General features: G+C 34.8%; 1 protein-coding gene across 2 annotated transcripts in view; it reads right to left on the bottom strand.

The window, feature by feature from the left end:
• The window catches only part of FAT4 (FAT atypical cadherin 4), a 192,696-nt gene that overhangs the window by 66,171 nt on the left and 105,378 nt on the right, over positions 1 to 21,147 (bottom strand). For both annotated transcript variants that reach the window (XM_037991681.2, XM_037991684.2), the window contains exons 5-6: positions 14,758 to 15,680; positions 13,942 to 14,116 (exon numbers count right to left, since the gene is read on the bottom strand). In XM_037991681.2, coding sequence (XP_037847609.2) covers positions 13,942 to 14,116; positions 14,758 to 15,680 — 1,098 coding nt within the window. The remainder of the gene's footprint in view (positions 1 to 13,941; positions 14,117 to 14,757; positions 15,681 to 21,147) is intronic.

Genomic DNA, 21,147 nt, shown 5'->3' with positions numbered 1-21,147 from the left:
CTATCAAAAACACTGTATTTCCTTAAGATAAATTACATAATAAAAAAAGGCATGAAGTAAAACTAAAATAATGAATTTAGTAAAGTTATGACAATGTCACTGAAAAATTACACAACAAAGAGAATATAATTAATCATTAAACCATGCACTTAAAAAAAATTGTTACAATGAGAAATGTAATGATAATTATATCTTATCACAATTTTTAAAAATTATAAAATAAAAAATATTAATAACCAAATATTTTATGCCTACAAAAAGCACATTATGAGGAATTACTATTTGGAGGACATTAAAGAAACCCAAAATTCTCAACACAGTTATTGAAACTCTGAAACACTAGAGGCTACCACCTAATTTTAAATTCAACCTACCTCTGCCTGCCTCCTGAGTGAAAATATCAAATTATATATTTAAGAATACTTATCAAAATAATCTTTAAAAAGAATTGTTTTAAAAATATAAAATTAGAAAACTTCTTTGAAAATAATAAAATCCTCGTAATGAAATCAGGTTGGTTTTGATTTTATATAATCTTTATCACTCAGTTTATATAAATTTTATCATAAATATTAAACATAGTTTATTGCCATTTCAAAGTTTAATTTACTTTGTATACTCAGATTTATAGTTTACATGGAGTAAATGAATAATAGATTGAAACTATTTTATCAAATTTCAATTCTATGGAACCTGATGGCAAGTTTAGCTCTTATTCAATAGAATTTTCGAAATTAAATGTTTTTGGAGTTTTATCTTAAGAAAACACAAATAAAATTCTATGTAGAAATATTTTTTTTCTGACTAAAGAATAGCTGATTTAAAAGAATGCTATTTAAATAAACGATTCAGAATAATACTTAGATCACTAACAAACTTCACATAAAGTCTGCTACAGGTAAGAGGAATTAAAACAATAACCAATTATCAACTTTGGAAACAAGATTCCCATTTATAACAAATTTGCCAGTGGAAATAATGAAAGCTGCCCTAGACTCAAAAATAAAATTAAGTCAAATGCATTTCATGTCCAGTAATTGAAGGCAACTCTAGCATGATTTCATTTATAGAATTATTGGGACCTTAAACGTTTTCAAGCAATTTTCATTATTAAAAATGTTCATCATAACAGACAAGGCAAACTTTTCTATCATACATTCCCACAAATAATATTGACAAAATGTGATCTTTCTGGAATATTTAAAAACAATTATCTTCAGATGTAAAATGTCATATTACACAATTCTGACCTCTCTTTTGATTACAGAGCCATTTATAATGCAATGACCAGCTTTAAATAAATAATGTGACAGACAACATTAATTCAAAATGTTATCAGGTGCTCACCAATAAAATAAAGCATGATGATCAGTCCTTTTAGCTTTTAGCCTTAACTTTGCAAAAGCAGCATGTTTCCCTCCATTAAAAAGCAAATTTCAATCCCTGCATAAGAATGAAATTTATTCCCTTTCAGTTGAATGATAAATACCCTTAATTAGAAATGCTAATAACTGAACTGTTCCCTGAAGACCTACTATGCTGACACATAAATACTTCATAACTAAACTTTTGTGCCAAATCTAGAGCCAGAATCCCTATATCCCTTTAGTATAACAGACTGTGAATTATCTATAAAGGACAAGGGATAACATATTTAATTTGTGCACAGATTAATCTCCTACCCCCAAATTCAATGCAAACATACAGCCCAACTGATTGCATTGTCTATGGAGGTATGTGTACATCATACGTATTGGATATCCATAGTATAATATCTAAGATTTGTTTGCACTTTATACTTAATAAAACCCTTGGATACACATTTTTTTATTTATGGAGGGGAATAATGCTGTGATTTCTAATTTATGAATATTATGACTTTACCAGGTATTTTACTTACAGAGAAACACAAGATTTTCTGCTTCCTAAAACAATGTTCTCTTTAATATAAAAATAAAATTTAATCCAAAGAGAAAAAATTCATATAAACATAGTCTATATAAAACAGAATATGGTAGACAGGCTGACATTTGGGAATTGGTAAATAATTGTTAAGTAATCATCCCCTGTGAAGTGAATTGGCCTCAAATCCTGCAGTCACTGAGAAACAGCTGAATGGGCACTACAAGTTGTTTATCTTTTATAACACAAATTTTTGTTGGTTGTTTTATAAATTCATAAAATTGAGATACTAGTGCCTAACTTTCAGGGCTATTGTGAGATTAAATGAGATAATATAGTACATATTCTGGAACTTACAAGCACTAAGTGTGCATATAATGAATATCATCTAATGTTTATGACTTCCTGTGATGTATCTCTACTTGAATGTCTTCCCTGAGAACTAAACTTTTATATTTAACTTTCTACTTGACATCTCAATTAGTTATATTATTTCAAATGTAGTATGTCCAGAAACTAAGTTTGCTAATTTGCCCTAAAATCTTTTTTCTCCCCATCTCCAAATTGCTCATCCCAATATTCTAGTATTCGGGCCTGATTCATGCCTTTTTGTAGCTTCTTATATTTCCAATACTATCATCAAGTCCACAAATTCAACTTTCCAAATGGGTAAAATATACAACTACTTAACACTCTCTAGAGAGTTAATCTGCTTTATTTAACTGCATCATGTTTCATAATACTCCCAATCTATTTATTATATTGTTTAATTTCTACTGTCTATTTTTGTGATTGTAATGTAAGCTGTATAAAGACAGAGACCTCTTCACCAGCATATCTTCAAGACCTAGAATAATATCTGGAGTAGAGTGCTCCATAAATATTTTGTGAGAAAGCAATGTTCAGAGACTTGTTGTTTTAGACATAAAGTCTTTGCCCATGCCTATGTCCTGAATGGTATTGTCTAGGTTTTCTTCTAGGGTTTTTATAATTTTAGGTCTAACATTTAAGTCTCTAATCCATCTTGAATTAATTTTCGTATAAGGTGTAAGGAAGGGATTCAGTTTCAGCTTTCTACTTATGGTTAGCCAGTTTTCCCAGCACCAATTATTAAATAGGGAATCCTTTCCCCATTTCTTGTTTTTGTCAGGTTTGTCAAAGATCAGATGGTTGTAGGTGCGTGGTATTATTTCTGAGGGTTATAGGGTTATATTCTGTTCCATTGGTCTATATCTCTGTTTTGGTACCAGAACCATGCTGTTTTGGTTACTGTAGCCTTGTAGTATAGTTTGAAGTCAGGTAGTGTGATGACTCCAGCTTTGTTCTTTTGGCTTAGGACTGTCTTGGCAATGTGGGCTCTTTTTTGGTTCTATGTGAACTTTAAAGTAGTTTTTTCCAATTCTGTGAAGAAAGTCACTGGTAGCTTAATGGGGTTGGCATTGAATCCATAAATTACCTTGGGCAGTATGGCCATTTTCATGATATTGTTTGTTCCAATCCATGAGTATGGAATGTTCTTCCATTTGTTTGTGTCCTCTTTTATTTCGTTGAGCAGTGGTTTGTAGTTCTCCTTGAAGAGGTCCTTCACATCCCTTGTAAGTTGGATTCCTAGGTATTTTATTCCCTGTGAAGCAATTGTGAATGGAAGTTCACTCACAATTTGGCTCTCTGCCTGTTATTGATGTATAAGAATGGTAGTGATTTTTTCACATTGATTTTGTATCCTGAGACTTTGCTGAAGTTGCTTATCAGCTTAAGGAGATTCTGGGCTGAGACGATGGGGTTTTCTAAATATACAATCATGTCATCTGCAACCAGGGATGATCTGACTTCCTCTTTTCCTAATTGAATACCCTTTATTTCTTTCTCCTGCCTGATTACCCTGGACAGAATTTCCAACACTATGTTGAACAGGAGTGGTGAGAGAGGGCATCCCTGTCTTGTGCCAGTTCTCAAGGGGAATGCTTACAGTTTTTGCCTATTCAGTATGATATTGGCTGTGATTTTGTCATAAATAGCTCTTATTATTTTGAGATATGTTCCATCAATACCGAATTTATTGAGCGTTTTTAGCATGAAGGGCTGTTGAATTTTGTCAAAGGCCTTTTCTGCATCTATTGAGATAATCATGTGGTTTTTGTCTTTGGTTCTGTTTATATGCTGGATTACATTTACTGATTTTTGTATGTTGAACCAGCCTTGCATCCCAGGGATGAAGCCCACTTGATCATGGTGGATAAGCTTTTTGATGTGCTGCTGGATTCAATTTGCCAGTATTTTACTGAAGATTTTTGCATCGATGTTCATCAGGAATATTGGTCTAAAATTCTCTTTTTTTGTTGTGTCTCTGGCAGGCTTTGGTATCAGGATGATGTTGGCCTCATAGAATGAATTAGGGAAGATTCTCTCTTTTTCTGTTGATTGGAATAATTTCAAAAAGAATGGTAGCAGCTCCTCCTTGTACCTCTGGTAGAATTTGCCTGTGAATCTGTCTGGTCCTGGACTTTTTTTGGTTGGTAGGCTATTAATTATTGCCTCAGTTTCAGAGCCTGTTATTGGTACACCAAAAGCAATGGCAACAAAAGCCAAAATTGACAAATGGTATCTAATTAAACTAAAGAACTTCTGCACAGCAAAAGAAACTACCATCAGAGTGAACAAGCAACCCACAGAATGGGAGAAAATGTTTGTAATCTACTCATCTGACAAAGGGCTAATATCCAGAACGTACAAGGAACTCAAACAAATTTACAAGAAAAAAAATAAACAATCCCATCAAAAAGTAGGCAAAGGATATGAACAGACACTTCTCAAAAGAAGACATTTATGCAGCCAACAGACACATGAAAATATGCTCATCATCACTAGCCATCAGAGAAATGCAAATCAAAACCACAATGAGATACCATCTCACACCAGTTAGAATGGCAATCATTACAAGTCAGGAAACAACAGGTGCTGGAGAGGATGTGGAGAAATAGAACACTTTTACACTGTTGGTAGAACTGTAAACTAGTTCAATCATTGTGGAAGACAGTGTGGCGATTCCTCAAGGATATCGAACTAGAAATACCATTTGACCCAGCCATCCCATTACTGGGCATATACCCAAAGGATTATAAATCATGTTGCTAAAAAGACACATGCACACATATGTTTATTGCGGCACTATTCACAACAAGCAAAGACTTGGAACCAACCCAAATGTCCACCAATGACAGACTGAATTAAGATAATGTGGCACATATACTCCACGGAATACTATGCAGCCATAAAAAAGATGAGTTCATGTCCTTTGTAGGGACACGGATGCAGCTGGAAATCATCATTCTCAGCAAACTATCGCAAGAACAGAAAATCAAACACCGCATGTTCTCACTCATAGGTGGGAATTGAACAATGAGAACACTTGGACACAGGAAGGGGAACATCACACATGGGGGCCTGTTGTGGGATTGGGGGACGGGGGAGGGATAGTATTCGGAGATATAATGTAAATGATGAGTTAATGGGTGCAGCACACCAACATGACACATGTATATTTATGTAACAAACCTGCACATTGTGCACTTGTACCGTAGAACATAAAGTATAATAAAAAAAATAAATAAATGAAAGACAGTCCATGTTAGATTAATAATATATTAAAAAGTCCTGTGTCATATATATATATAACTATAAATAAATTTATTTTAGATGTATCAAAAAAAAGAGAGAATTGTTAAATATCAATAAGCCCATAGAAGTGTAATAGTCTCACTGACTGTGTTAATCTGTTCTCACACTGCTATAACGACATACCTGGTACCGGGCAATTTATAAAGGAAAGAAGCTTAATTAACTCACAATTACCTAGAGCTGGGGAGGCCTCAAGAAACTTATAATCATGGCAGAAGCAGAAGAAAACATGTCCTTATTTACAAGGCAGCAGGAGAGATAAGAATGAGATGTGCAGAGTGAAGTGCGGTGAAGCCCTCATAAAACTATCACATCTCCTGAGAACTCACTCACTATTAGGAGAACAGCATGGAGGTAACTGCCCCCATGATTTAATTATCTCCCACTAGGTCCCTCTCAGGACATGTGGGGATTAAGGGAACTACAATTCAAGATGAGATTGGGGTGGGCACACAGTCAAACCATATCATTCTGTCCCTGGCCCCTCTCAAATCTCATGTCCTCACATTTCAAAACACAATCATGCCTCCCAAGAGTCTCTCAAAGTCTTAACTTATCTCAGCATTAACTCAAAAGTCCAAGTCCAAAGTCTCATGTGAGAAAAGGTACATCCCTTCCACCTATGAGCCTGTAAAATCAAAAGCAAAATAGTTACTTCATAGATATAAAGGGGGGGGGGCGGCATTGGGTAAATATACCCATTCCAAATGGGAAAAATTGGCAAAAAAAGGGGCTACAGGCCCCCAAAAGTCTAAAATTCAGCAGAAGAGATAAAGCTTAAAGCTCCAGTTGATCTCCTTTAACTCCATGTCTCACATCCAGGGTATGCTGATGCAAGATGTGGGCTTCCATGGTCTTGGGCAGCTCTGTCCCTGTGACTTTGCAGGGTACAGCCCCACCCCAAGCTGCCTTCATGGGCTGATGGTGATGCCTGCAGCTTTTCCAGCTGCATGGCCTTCTTCTCACAGCTCCATGAGGCAATGCCCCAGTGGGGACTCTGTGTAGGGGCTCCAACCCGAAATTTCCCTTTCATACTGCTCTAGCAGAGGTTCTCCATGAAGGCTCTGCCCTTGAATAAAACTTCTGCCTGGACATCCAGGTATTTCCATACATACTCTGAAATTTAGGCAGAGGTTTCCAAACCTCACTTCTTGACCTCTGTGCACCTGCAGGCTCAACACCATGTGGAAACTTCCAAGGCCTGGGGTTCGTACCCTCTGAAGCAACAGCCTGAGCTGAACTTTGGCCCCTTTTAGCCACAGCTAGAGCGAATGGGATGCGGGGTAACACCTCCCTAGGTTGTACACAGCAGTGGTGCCCTAGGGCCACCCAAGGAAACCATTTTTTCCTCCAAGGCCTCCTGGCCTGTGATGAGAGAGGCTGTTGAGAAGGTCTCTGACATGCCTTGGAGACATTTTCCCTGCTGTCTTCATGATTATCATTTGGCTCCTGGTTACTTATGCAAATTTCTGCAGTGGGCTTGAATTTCTCCCCCAGAAAATGGGTTTTTCTCTTATATTGCAATGTCAGGCTGCAAATTTTCCAAACTTTTATGCTCTGCTTCATCTTAAATGCTTTGTCATTTAGAAATTTCTTCTGCCAGTTACTTTAAATCATCTCTCTCAAGTTCAAAGTTCCACAGATCTCTAGGGCAGGGGCAAAATGCCGCCAGTCTCTTTGCATAGCAAGGGTGACCTTTGCTCTAGTTTCCAAGAAGTTCCTCATCTCCATCTGTGACCACCTCAGACTGGACTTCATTTTCCATACCACCTCAGCATTTTGGTCAAAGCCATTCAAAAAGTCTGTAGAAGTTCCAAACTTTCCAACATTTTTCTCTCTTATTCTGAGCCCTCCAAACTGTTCCCACCTCTGCCGGTTTCACTTCCACATTTTCGGGTATTTTTAGAGCAGTGCCCTACTCTACGATATCAGTAACCTGTATTAGTCTGCTTTCATGCTGCTAATAAAGACATACCCAAGACTGGGTAATTTACAAAAGAAAGAGGATTAATTGACCCACAGTTCAGCATGGCTGAGAAGGCCTCAGGAAACTTACAATCACAGCAGAGGGGGAAGCAATTCACAACCTTCTTCACATGGCGACAGGAGAGAGAAGTGCTGACCAAACGGGGAAAAGCCCCTTATAAAACCATTAGATCTCGTAAGAACTCACTCACTATCAAGAGAACAGCACCGAGGTAACTGCCCCCATGATTCAATAACTTCCCACCAGGTTCCTCCCATGACATATAGGAATTATGGGAATCACAATCCAAGATGAGATTTGGTGGGGACACAGGCAAACCATATCGTTAACTGTAATAAGAACTTATTTATAAAGTGCATTAAATTAGCATCATAGTTTGATTTTAATTAATGCAAAATGATAATTGGCAGTGATAATTACCAATATTATCATCTTCTAGGCATAAAGCCTAACAAATTCTATCTTCTTTATTTAACAATTAAATTTAAACAATATCTAAATTTAAGCTTATTTTCAAAATACCAATATTTAAAATTACTGATTCCACTTAATTTGGCTTCACTTAAAAATGTTTTCAAACATTTATTTATTTAGGGAAAGAAAAATAGCAGTTGAATGTTTCATTTATTAAAGTGAAATGAATAAAGTATAAAAAAGATGTTTAAAATTGCATTTTTATAAGTTTATGTCATAGAGAGAGTTAGCAATATGTTTTAAGGAATATCCTGATTTCCTTAAAAATATGTAATACATATGATATGGATGAGCAAGAATTTAGTTGAAAGCCAGAATTCTAAATATTATACTTGACTTTGCCACTACCTGGGTCTGCAAGTTCTAGCACACTGCTTATCTAACCCAGGCTTCAATTTTCTTATCTGGAAAATAAAGGAAGTGGACTGGCTCATATCCAAGAAACCTCCTGGCCAAAAAAAATCATCACTTAATGTCAGATTTCTCTAACTTAGAATTTTTTCATATGTAGCTTTGTTTAAAAACTCCTCCAAAATATACACTGAATATAACTGTAGCATCCCGAAACTGTCATACCAGTTTGTTTTACTGCTCTCTTGCACACTAATTCAGTTCCCTGAAAGAGTAGTGGCAGATATTAATGCCTCACAGCATTTAAATTTATTTTTGAGGGCATAATCTCATCTTGAGTTAAAAAAATTCTAAAAGGTCTGGACAAATTACTTGAATAAATATATATCCATTGGAATAATTTATGTGAACACCAAAATTTCCATAGTAAAATTTAAAACAAGCACATTTTTCATATTAAGTTGATGTGAAATGATGGGCCCTTATATTTAAGCTATGTGAAACCAACTGCCACTTGTGCTTAGAGGGTACTTAGATATTTGGGAGATATGAAAGATTCACAATTGTTTGCTTTGGGAAGCCCAGGTACCAAAGAGTTGTCGAATGATAAAACTATTCAGGCCAGGCGCAGTGGCTCACGCCTAGCACTTTAGGAGGACAAGGCAGGTGGATTGCCTGTGCTCAGGAGTTCGAGACCAGCCTGGGCAACATGGTGAAATCCTGTCTCTACTAAAATACCAAAAAATTAGTCAGGCATGGCGGTGTGTCCCAGTTACTTGGGAGGCTGAGGCAGGAGAATTGCTTGAATCCAGGAGGTAGAGTTTGCAGTGAGCCAAGATCACGCCACTACACAACAGCCTGGGCAACAAAGCGAGATTCCATCTCCAAAACAAACAAACAAAAAGAACAAAAACTATTCAAAAGCATGTAGTTTCTGCTCATGCAGGTTTTGAATTAAATTTTATGAGCCAGACTAAGAAAAAGTGTATAGTAAAGCAGAGAGTAGCAATAAGACCTGTCTAGAAACATCTAATAGATAACAGAATTGAATCAGAGCCAGAAGGTTCAGGGGAAAGTCATGAGAACACAGCTCAAGCAGTATTTTAAGCACTTGAAACTGAATTAAACCCATAAAATGCTTCACTGGGTCCTTACATATGACTGCAATTTGTCACATCACACTAAACACCACAAAGCCTTAAACACTTGTGCTGATTTTCAAAACAGAGGTCAATTTGAATGACCACAGCCAATGTAGCAAAAACTTCTGGAATTTCAGCCATGAGTTAAAAATGATTTGCACTTTTTTCTTTTGGAAGATTCTTTTAAAAAATCTGCAAACAATGAATATATAACAACAAACTAAATATGAGTATGTTAAATAAATATAAATAACAGTTACATATTAAAATAATAGTTTGTCTTTCAAATGATAATTATCATTATTAAACAAATATAACTTACTCATTCAACAAATATTTAGGCCGGGCGCGGTGGCTCAAGCCTGTAATCCCAGCACTTTGGGAGGCCGAGACGGGCGGATCACGAGGTCAGGAGATCGAGACCATCCTGGCTAACACAGTGAAACCCCGTCTCTACTAAAAACACAAAAAACTAGCCGGGCGAGTTGGCGGGCGCCTGTAGTCCCCGCTACTCGGGAGGCTGAGGCAGGAGAATGGCGTAAACCCGGGAGGCGGAGCTTGCAGTGAGCTGAGATCCGGCCACTGCACTCCAGCCCGGGCGACAGAGCAAGACTCCGTCTCAAAAAAAAAAAAAACAAAAAAAAACAAAAAAAAACAAAAACAAATATTTATTAAGCACCTATTATGTTGCAGGTCCTTTTCTAAGTGTTTCTGATAATCCCATTTTGAATAAGACTTAGGAAGTTCACTTTCTCTGGAAATCTGATAGCGATGGATAAGGTAAACAAACTCTATATACTCATATATTTTATGTAGAAGAATACAATTTTAGATAGGAATTTGTGTTAAGAAATCACAAAGAGGTGAGTTGATAGAGTGACACTGGGGAGAGGGCAATGGCAAACATAATACTGCTGGTCAGATAAGTCCTCTCTGAGAAGTTGACATTTTCTCTAAAATAATGAAAAAATGACCATGACATAAATGCCCCTCTCCCCCACCAAACCAAACCAAATAGCTGGCTGTAGAGTAGAAAATTCCAGGCAGAGAGAACTACAAGTGCAAAAGGCCAACATGGCAGAAAGGTTGGCATTGTTAAGGAAGCCTGATTGATTGGTTGGCATTGGCAGTATGCAGTAAATGTTTAGCAACTGCTTTCAAGAAACAGGCCAACTAGATTCAAAGCATTTACTGATTTCCATGGTGTAAATACTTCCACGTTGGCCAATTGCAATCTAACAAGGTGATGATATCAAATGCAGAACTGAGAGGAGACAAAGGGTGAGCTGGGGCCAGTGCATGACACTGGCTCAAAATAAAGGTGGCAGCTGGTGGTGGTGGAGGGGTTCAGATAAATTGACAGAGACCAGGTTATTTAATCCCAGGTAGTCAATGATAAGACATTTAAATTTTATTCTTAGAAATCATTGCAGGGTCTCTATGCAAGAGATGGGGTATGATGATCTAATTTATAGTTTTAAATGTTCATGTGTTACCTGTTGGAAAATGCACCATGCAGGAGAAAAGATAGGCAGTTAGCAAGCTATCATATTACCCCTAGCTTAGACTAAGGAGGTAGTATTGGAGGTAAAGAAAAGTGGATACATTTGGGACAATTTTGGACATTTTTTGAAGCTGAGTCTACTTGTTAATGAATTTGTTGGATATGGTGTACAGAGGAAGAGGAATGAATAATAATAACAAGGTGTGCCTTCAGCAATTGTGAAATGCTCTACAGAGCAATTTGTTTAAGGTAGGGAGGTGAATAGAAGTCAAAAGTGTTACTTTGGCCTTACTAAGCTTGAAATGTCTAGCAAACATGCTGACTGACATTAATAGTTAAAATAAGCAATTATTTTTATCTATTTGATCAACAAACTTTCATATAGATATTAGTATTTCCAATCATAGATACAAACATGAAGGAATAGGAAAGTTGTCAGAGGTCATATAGCTGGGAATGTCAGAGGTGGGATGTGAACTGGGGTTTAACTATAAAGTCTATGTATTTAACTCTAGGATATACTTCCATTTCTATCCGAATTCATTTTTTAAAGTATACTCTTCTAGTTTCCCTGATAATTTCCTGCTACTTACTCCATTTAAAACATTATTTTATTTATTGCATATATGAGAAAATAGTAAGGCAAACTCTTGTAAGAAAGGCTACTTAGGAATAGAATGCCTAACCCATATGAATGACATTATTGCTTTAGAGCAAATTCTCCTTTAAACCTTGTAGCAGTACCTGCATTACTATACCAGGTGGATGTGTTAGCCTCCTATGAGTTTCTACTTGGTACAGTAAATCTTTCTAGAAGAAATAACAATAAGTAATGCATAATGAAGGCTGAATATCCATACTTTCAGTTATACCTAAGCAACACGTCATCAGTAATGGAATTGTAGTCTGTTTAGCAATTTAATTATCTACAGGAAAAATGAGATATAATTATTATACTCTCTTCTGGTTTTGTAATTTAGTAATGTAACTTTTAGCACCATACACATGATAGTGTGGTTGTAGCTTATTGGAGTAGTAGACAGGAGTAGTTAGAGTTTCCAGATGTGCTACTTTGCAACCATGCAGTCAGTAAATAAAAATATGATGATAGTTTAAATGGTAATGTTTTCTCCCTGCCACATTGAAAGATTTAGTAGTTTGCATGATTAAAAAGCTGCCACTGCAATCCGTGCCATACTGATGAAATTGACCTATCTCTGGGCTAAGGTAATAGTTCAAAAAAAAATGCAAAGGAAAGGTGATTTGTGAGATAAAGAATTAAACTCTCAATTTTTTTTAAAAACCACACTTTGATATTTTCCATGTCCTTAGAACACTACAGATTTGAGAAAAACACTGCATCTGGGATCTAATAGTTGCCATATTTTTCTGAAATTTCTCATGTCATCTACGAGTTTGACTTTTGAATCAAAACAGTGAATATGTATTTTAAGTCCTCTGTCAAAGATCTCATTCTTGGAAAACAAGATTAAACTGTAGATTCTAAAACTGGATGTCTAAAACTCACATTCTCCTGAAAAAAGTGGTTATTCATATCAAGAGTATCCAAGGGAATTAATTTCAAGGTCACCCAGTTCAACTTTCCTTACAACTTCTGTTTTCTGTATCACTCACAACAAGTGAACTTCAGACATCTAATTGAGTATTTATCCACCAGTGGCCTCAGAAATGCCAGTCTATTTCAGAGCAACTTGAAAAACAGTGCTCATAGAGAGCTGTGCTTTGAAACAAGGTTTAATTAATGCTTTCATTTTTAGAGCTGCCAAAACAACATGACTTGGGATACTAATGTCACTGAAACTCATTTGTGCCTCCCATCATGGTCTTCAGCATCATTTTTAAAGCTTTGAGTGACAGGCTTCCACATATCCTAATGTTACTGATAATCTGATTGCTCACCCTCCACAACTTAGGATCCTCCATTACTCTATTGGGCAGAATCTTCACACATCTGATCTGCATATTTCTTATTTAACAGAAATTAGGGTTAGACTTCTGTTACTTATCTTTATACTAATAATTCCAAGTCCCGGTTTCCCCCTGATCCCGATTTTCCAGGCTGATGGCATCAGGAACTTACAGTTTGGCTCCCTGGAATCAGGACTTGGTTCTTAAGCAGCCTGCACACTTAGATCAATGCTTCACTGAACACTGAGCCACCTTCTAGTGAAAGCTCCTACTAACAGACTGACTCACCCATGTCTATCAGAAGAGAAGAAGTGGTTGGAACCATCTAAATGTTTCCAGAGCTAAAGTACTTTAAATGACTCCTGGCTCAGGAAGTAGAACATAAGGTCACATCCAGAGGTACTCAATTGGCTTATAGGGCAAGAATTCATTCTGTTTTATGGGAATACGGCTTAGGTGGCGATGACCTTTAGCCCTTGCCACTTATATATAAATGTCATAAAGTGAATTAGGTGCCATCAATAATATAGAGGCAATCAGAATTTCGAGCATTAGTAAAAGTGAACAAATATTTCATTTAATGGCAAACAGAAAATACTTCATACTCATATTATGAAGAAATTATTATTATTTTATTTATTTATTTATTTTGAGACGAGTTTTGTTCTTGTTGCCCAGGCTGGAGAACAGTGGCATGATCTCGGCTCACTGCAACCTCCACCTCCTGGGTTCAAGTGATTCTCCTGCTTCAGTCTCCTGAGTAACTGGGATTACAGGCATACACCACCAAGTCCAGCTAATGTTTGTATTTTTAGTAGTGATGGGTTTTCACCATGTTGGTCAGGCTGGTCTTAAACTCCTGACCTCAGGTAATCCATCCACCTCAGCCTCCCAAAGTGCTGGGGTTACAGGCATGTGCCACCGTGCCTGGCCTAGAAATTATTTACAAATGAACCAGGTTGTAATGGACTTACCTCCATCTATAGCTGTAATCATTAAGACAAACTGCTCTTTTGTTTCCCTATCCAGACTCTGTGTTACTCCAAGTTCTCCACTGGCTGAGAGAGTAAAAGCGTTGTCTTCATTACCACCAAACAGAACATATGAGAGTTTGCTGTTAGATCCTTGATCATCATCTCTTGCCACCACCTAGAGAATAGTACATATCATGATGTGAGTAAAACAAACAATGCATCTCATGAAATAAAATGCCTGCATTTAAAAAAACGAGGTAAAACCATGTTAAGAGATTCCAAAGATATATTTTAAGATTTTCAAGTAAAAAATAAAAATGGCACACTATAGTATGTATCATCCGAGTCTATTTGTGTAAAAATATGCATAAAGCTAATGCACAGCATTTTTGGAAGGCGTTATAAAAATTTTTAAGAACAGTTTCACCTAGGTAGTTAAATATATGAAGGAAAAGAGTAGAGTAATATTTGTAACAAGTTTTTTCAAACATTTCCATCATTTTATTTTTTACTATGTACAGATATTATCCTTGTGGAACAAAATTCAAAAACACAAATACATAAATGTGTGAAACATGAGTATACACAAAAGAAAGCTAGTAAAACACAATAGCTTCATCGATGAGGAAATTAAGAGGTTGTTAGGTATGATGTTTATAAACCTTTCCTTTTCAAAGTTTGCTATATCTGCAATTGAGCATTTCTGGTTGAGAATGAGGAGAGAACACAGGAAGCATAAACACTGTAGAAGAGGGAAGGTTTTCAAATAGATGTCTTATAATTAAGACAACATTTGCTTTATTTAAATATACTGACCTGAAGAATTGTTCTGGGTAGTGTCCGTAAATTCTCAGGGACATTTACAGAATACGGAGATAGCTCAAATACAGGAACAAAGTCATTAATATCCAGTAGAACAATGCTGACCGTGGAGGTATCAGTTCTCGGTGTGCTGCCTCGATCTGTTGCCTGAACAGTTAAATGGTAGGTAGGGGTCTTTTCTCTATCCAAAGGTTTAGCAACAGTGATGGCACCTGTGACAGAGTCTATCCGAAATTCCTGATTGGTATTACCATTAACAATGCCATAGCGAACCTGTCCATTTGTGCCTTCATCTCCATCTGCTGCAAACACTTGTATTATATCTGTTCCAGTAAGTGTGTTTTCATTAATCTCCACTTTATACAAAGTTTGTGCAAAGATGGGGTTGTTATCATTGATGTCAAGTACCATAACTATAACCTCTGTAGATGAAGAGAGAGATGGTTGACCTTTGTCTGTAGCCACCACTGTTAGAGTATAATTAGAAACCTCTTCTCTGTCCAGTTCTCCAGTGAGCCTCACTTCACCATCAATAGTCCCAATACTGAACTTGTTTCCCAAAGGGTTCAGCAGAGTGTACTCAATATAGCTGTTTGGGCCACTATCTGGGTCAGATGCTTGAGCTTTGAAAACAACAGTATCAATAGGTGTATTTTCTGGAATGTATGTCAATTTAGGGGAAAGAAATGTTGGTGGGTTATCATTTACATCCAACAAAATAATGGAGACTTGAGCAGTGCTTGTGAATCTGGAGGCTGGAATCTGTGGCAGGTCATGCACCTGAACAACCAAGTTGTAGAAGGACTGACTTTCCCGATCCAAAGCTTTTAGGACTTTGAGTACACCATTCTTGTCAACAGTAAACTGCCCAAGACTATCACCTGAAGCAATGCTATAAGCCAATTGAGAGTTGATGCCTGAAATTAAAGGGAAGAAAAAAAATATCTTAAACATATGATGATTGCAGAACAAGCTATGGCAAAACTTTTGGCAAGTATTTTGGCATGTTTGATATACCATGCACCCAAACACACTTTAGGAAATCCTGTGAGCAAATGATCTATATGCTGCTTGCTATTTACTAGGGTGTTGACATGTTAAATTACAAAAGTAAAGAGGAGAAAAATATTCCAGAGAGTGGATATTTTTCTGTATATTTATTTATTTCTATCACATAATTCTTGATTGTCCAACACTAACAGTGCCACACATTATACTGTTAGCCAAACATTTGTAACTTCAGTAATTTAGGGAGGTTGAACCAATTTTCAAGAAAGGGTAATAAAATATTCTGATGTATGGCATTAGTCATGAATGCTGTGAGTGTACTTTTACATTTCATGTCAAAATCAGTAAATACTTATTAATTTCTATTAAGCATCTAGCTAAGTAATGACCTTTAAGATAATAGTTATCTTTTAAATTTTATTAAACATATTTAATGTTTCAAAAAAGTATTTTTAAAGAAATTGTTAGCAGTAAAATTATACATAAAGCTTTCCAAATATAAATGTTCATGATATTATTGGACTGTATTTAGATACTGTTGATTTTTCTTAGGATCATGTGTCATTTTTTAGTTTAAAAATGGTTTCTAAATCTTCATTTCAGAAAATGCAGAAATTCTTATAACAAAAATGATGTGGAGCATATACATCATCTTATTGTTCTAGTAACGAAAGGTAAATAACAAATAAGCAGCGAAAACAGAAAGAAGTCAGTTTCTGCCTGAGTGGTGTTTTCTTCTCTGGCCTATAATTGTATGTGTGCATATAAATGACATGTACATTTTTGCATCTTATCCTAATGACATTGGAAAAATTATAGGATAGTATGATAAAAACATACTGTACATGTAGATAATCTATCTTTACTAAAGATGTATATTCTGGGACTAGCAAATATCTACTGACTAACGTGAATTACTTACAATTAGCTTCTACATTTCTAATGTTAATTTCAACTATCCAGGTTTCTGAATTCTGCCTATGAGAAGTGATGTTCATTTTTGGAAAAAGTCGTCTAGAACAATTTAATCACCCTTTTACTCTTTTCTTAAAAACAATTCTTTCTGATTATTCTATGAATACTTCAGTTAACTTTTGCCTTTTTTCGAACTTCATCAAGTTCTTTAAGAAGTTAAATTTAACCTGAGTATGAGATTGTTTTCTACTATGTAGAACTCATTGTTTTCAAAAACACCACAGTTATGTGTATTCTGTGACTTTACTGTCTCTAATATCCTTCACCTAATTTGAAACATAGGAAAAATATTTATGAATATAACTTTCAGGCAATGACTTATTAATAAAGATTTCTAGGATAAACAATGAGTAAATCATTGAAAAGGTAGTTTATTTTTCCCCCTCATTATGAGTTGTGGCTTTTAATCTTAAGACTACTCACAAGTGAACAAAGAGGTTATAAAGTTCAGAATACTTAGGAGTCTGAAAATCAGGAAAAATATGAATAAATAAAGCTAATAGGTGTCAGAGGTCAATTCATCCACAGGAAAGAAACAGAATTGTAGAATCTGACTAGAACAAGGTTAACAGCCTATTTCAACCCTTGTCTTAAACTTCCACAGGCTTCACAGGATAAAAATTTCCATTATCTTCATATATATATATATATAGAGAGAGAGCGCTTTTAGGACTTTCATTACAACATAAATATACATATATACATTATATTGTGTGTGTATATATTTACTCAAACATTATAACATACATATATTCAAGTATCTATATACACACACACACAATTTATTTTTAATTTTGCATATATGTGTGTTTCTATTAATGTCTACATACATAATTACTTTCAATTACTTTTTAAGAAAATTTTCTGCATTTCCTGTGAAAAAGTTCATCAGTAAATACTGAATCCCTATTCTTTTGGGGACATGATTATTATTGAGAAATGCAGTTATGAAAACACCTGAATGAAAATAAATACCAACAAGCAGAGATATAGAAGTTAATTCTAGAGAAGCATATAAAATCTTTCATATCTAAGATCAAAATACATTAAAAATACTGACATTTTACATGGCCTAACATTTCTACACAAATCAACAGGAATGGGAGCAATTAAATCAAGTATCTGAACAACCTTAGTCCATCATGTATGCTTCTTCCTTGAGTAAACAGCTAAATTGCAGAGGTAAAAAGAGAACATGATCCCAAAATTTTATAGCCTTGCTGTAAACAGTAGAACAGCCTCTTTTATAAATGCAAAAAGTTTGGTAGATGAATGGGTAAGGGAAGTAATAAATTTTAAACTAATTAAAAGTATAACAAAAGAAAAATTTGCTTTTATGTTCAAATACATAATGACAAATATATTAAGTAACAACATCAAAAATAAACTGAAGATAATTATTGTTGATGAAACTAAAAAATATAACAATTTTTACATAAAATATTGCCATATTATAGAAGAAGTAGTTCTCATCTCAGGAACTGAAAATTAATTGCTGCAATTACAGGTCATGGAATCTGTCTACATTTACTTTACTGTAAAGAAAATAACTTTTCATTTCTGAGATGTCTAAAAAGTGAATTTGGCCATACACACCACATCTAGAAAATACATGCAGACATAGCAAAACTCAAACTTCTCCCTGAATATTTGAAATATACTGAAAAATACTAAGCTTAAACCATTTTAATCTATTTTTGTGACAAATATCTGAATGATGAGACAGTAAACACATTATTTTAACGTTATTATTTTTACATTGTTTTGAATTCTAAACTTTATCCATAAGTGTTTCAATTTAAATTTAGTGGGCTTTAATGGCCCAACAGATCTTTAAACTTCAAACAGTCCATTGTGAACCATTTGTGTTCAATGTTCTCCAAGTCATTTAGTTACATGATTCTTCCTGGCAGTTTTATTGCATATGTATGGTTTTATGGTTTTGTCATATATACATACACACACACACTATATATAGATATGTACATATCTATATACAGTATTTCAGTCTCATGAATAATTTAGTTCTAAGAAGCACAGTACATAAAATATATATTATAAATATATAAAAAATATATAAATGCTAAAATATATTTTAAAAGTATAGGTGTATAGTTTCATGCTATAAAATGTGTACATTTACTCACAATCTATAAATGCCATCTTCTAATTTCTATAAAGAACTAATATTTGTCAACTTTTCACACAGCTGCAACACAAAGAAGTATTTTGAATAACATCCATCTTTATAAAGCAGTTTCAACAAGGTCATTGGATCACTGGAATATATGAATCTCAGTGGTGTGTATTGTACACCAATATTATATAGCTACATTTATTCAGCAAAAATTCCGATTGTATTATTAGCAAAACATTTTTATATGACTTTCCAATATTTAAAGTATAAAGAATTTATAGGATAATAAAATAACCATCAAAGCCAGAATATTTCCGTGATGCTTCAATTTAAATAGTTTTCCTCAATGTAATACCATATGCATGGTAGTCTTGAGGCTAACAGAGGTATTATCTTTCTGTGAAAACAGTAAAAGATCTGATTTATTTTTATGAAATCATCATGTAAGCTAAATTTTAAACTCTGAGAGAATCCATAGAAAGATAACAGTTTGTGAAATTTATTTTCATATAAAATGTCTTCATCTAAAAAGATGACAGTATTGCCTCATTGGAACCTTCTGATCAGAGATTGAGATTTATTTGTTAATTTGTTATTTAAAAAAATGTCTGACTAATATTGTCTGTGAAATACTTGACACTCTTTTGTGTAACTGAGCTGGAAAATTTTACAAACAAGCTTACCCTTGTACAGCCTTATCACTGTCCTTGAAATTCAGAAAGAATAGGAATTGTGTCGTATATTTTAGGTCAAGGTGCAGGAAATTACACTGATAAAATTATTCAAACTAAAACAATGAATAAATATTGCTTGAAACTTTTACTCAATGCAATTAAAGGAAAAATATCACAAAAACTGACTTAGAGTCAATGGTCAATGGATTTCTATGCTTACACGTGCATGGAATATTCCAGTAGGTTTTTGACAAGCAAAGTTCTTTTCTTTTTATTTTTAAATTTTTGGTATCTTCCCAGTTTCCCTATATTTTAAGTTATGATGGTAAATAAAACTTATTCCAGGAAACCATACAATTCTATGAAACAATGGGTTGTCTCTAATACATAACTAATAAATCACAAAGAAACATAGTGGAAAATTTTTCACTATAGAAAAGTTGAGCACAGTCACAGGACAAACAACTTAAGAATATATAATAAGCTTTGAAAATATTCTTATCTATGGAATAGGTAAACTAACTACTAAGAAGTTAGTTTTGGAGAAGTCAATCTCCAAAATAGAGATTAACCTCAATTATATATAGATGTCTAATTGGAGCCAATTCACAGACCTGGCATGAGGTACATGAAACAGTGTGTGCAGTGTTCTTAGGCCAGGACTGGGTACATGCAAAACACTTCACAGATGTCGGTTCTTGAGATTATTATCAACATCGTTAACATTAAAGTACTGTTACTAGCAATAGTAGTAGTAGTAGTATTAGTACTAGCATTACAGCTGCATCTATTTTAGATATATCTTTGTGTCCAATTTTAACTGCACTTGAACTAGAAGAAGAAACTTCAAAATGGTCTTACTCAATGAATTCTAAATAAAGTGTTTCTCATTTTACTTATTGAAACATATATAAAATACTGTGCTTTTGCTTCTCATATCGTTCCAAGTGCCATTTATAGACACTATGAAAAGGAAATTAAGTATAGAATAGAATGTTAAAATAGAATAGTATTTTGAGATTTCACAAATCATCCAAGTTAAAAGAATAAGGAAATTCTGAATTGAGATAGAAATGCCTGTCACTAGAGAACTATTTCCTCTTCAAAGTACTGTCCTTTGTTTTACATATTGACAAGACAATTTAGTTGCATCCAATGTAAGGGAAAACACAGTACTAATTTCCCAGACAATTCAGTTAAAGATTGCTAATCCATACAATGTTTTCTCTAATGCTGTATTATATAATGTGTGTACTTATAAAACAGGAATTATAAAATAGAAAAAAGGCCAAAGGAGTCAGCTATTAAAATAAAGTTTGCCAATTGCTTTTGCAATAAACACAAATCAAACATATGTGAAGTATAAATTTAATGCAAAATTTTAACTTGATCATTTAGCATAAATTAAACAGATCTGAGACTTTCTGTGTTAAAATGAAACCTGGTTAAAATATTATTAGCTGGGCTGGGTGCAGTGGCTTACGCCTGTAATTCCAGTGCTTTGCGAGGCTGAGGGAGGTGGGTCACCTGAGGTCAGGAGTTCGAGATCAGCCTGATCAAACTGGAGAAGCCCCGTCTCTACTAAAAATA

The sequence above is a fragment of the Chlorocebus sabaeus genome, chromosome 7 (assembly GCF_047675955.1).
Source record: "Chlorocebus sabaeus isolate Y175 chromosome 7, mChlSab1.0.hap1, whole genome shotgun sequence".
Classification (NCBI taxonomy): domain Eukaryota; kingdom Metazoa; phylum Chordata; class Mammalia; order Primates; family Cercopithecidae; genus Chlorocebus; species Chlorocebus sabaeus.
The sequence above is the reverse complement of the archived record's forward strand: the minus strand, read 5'-3'. Positions and strand labels throughout refer to the sequence as shown.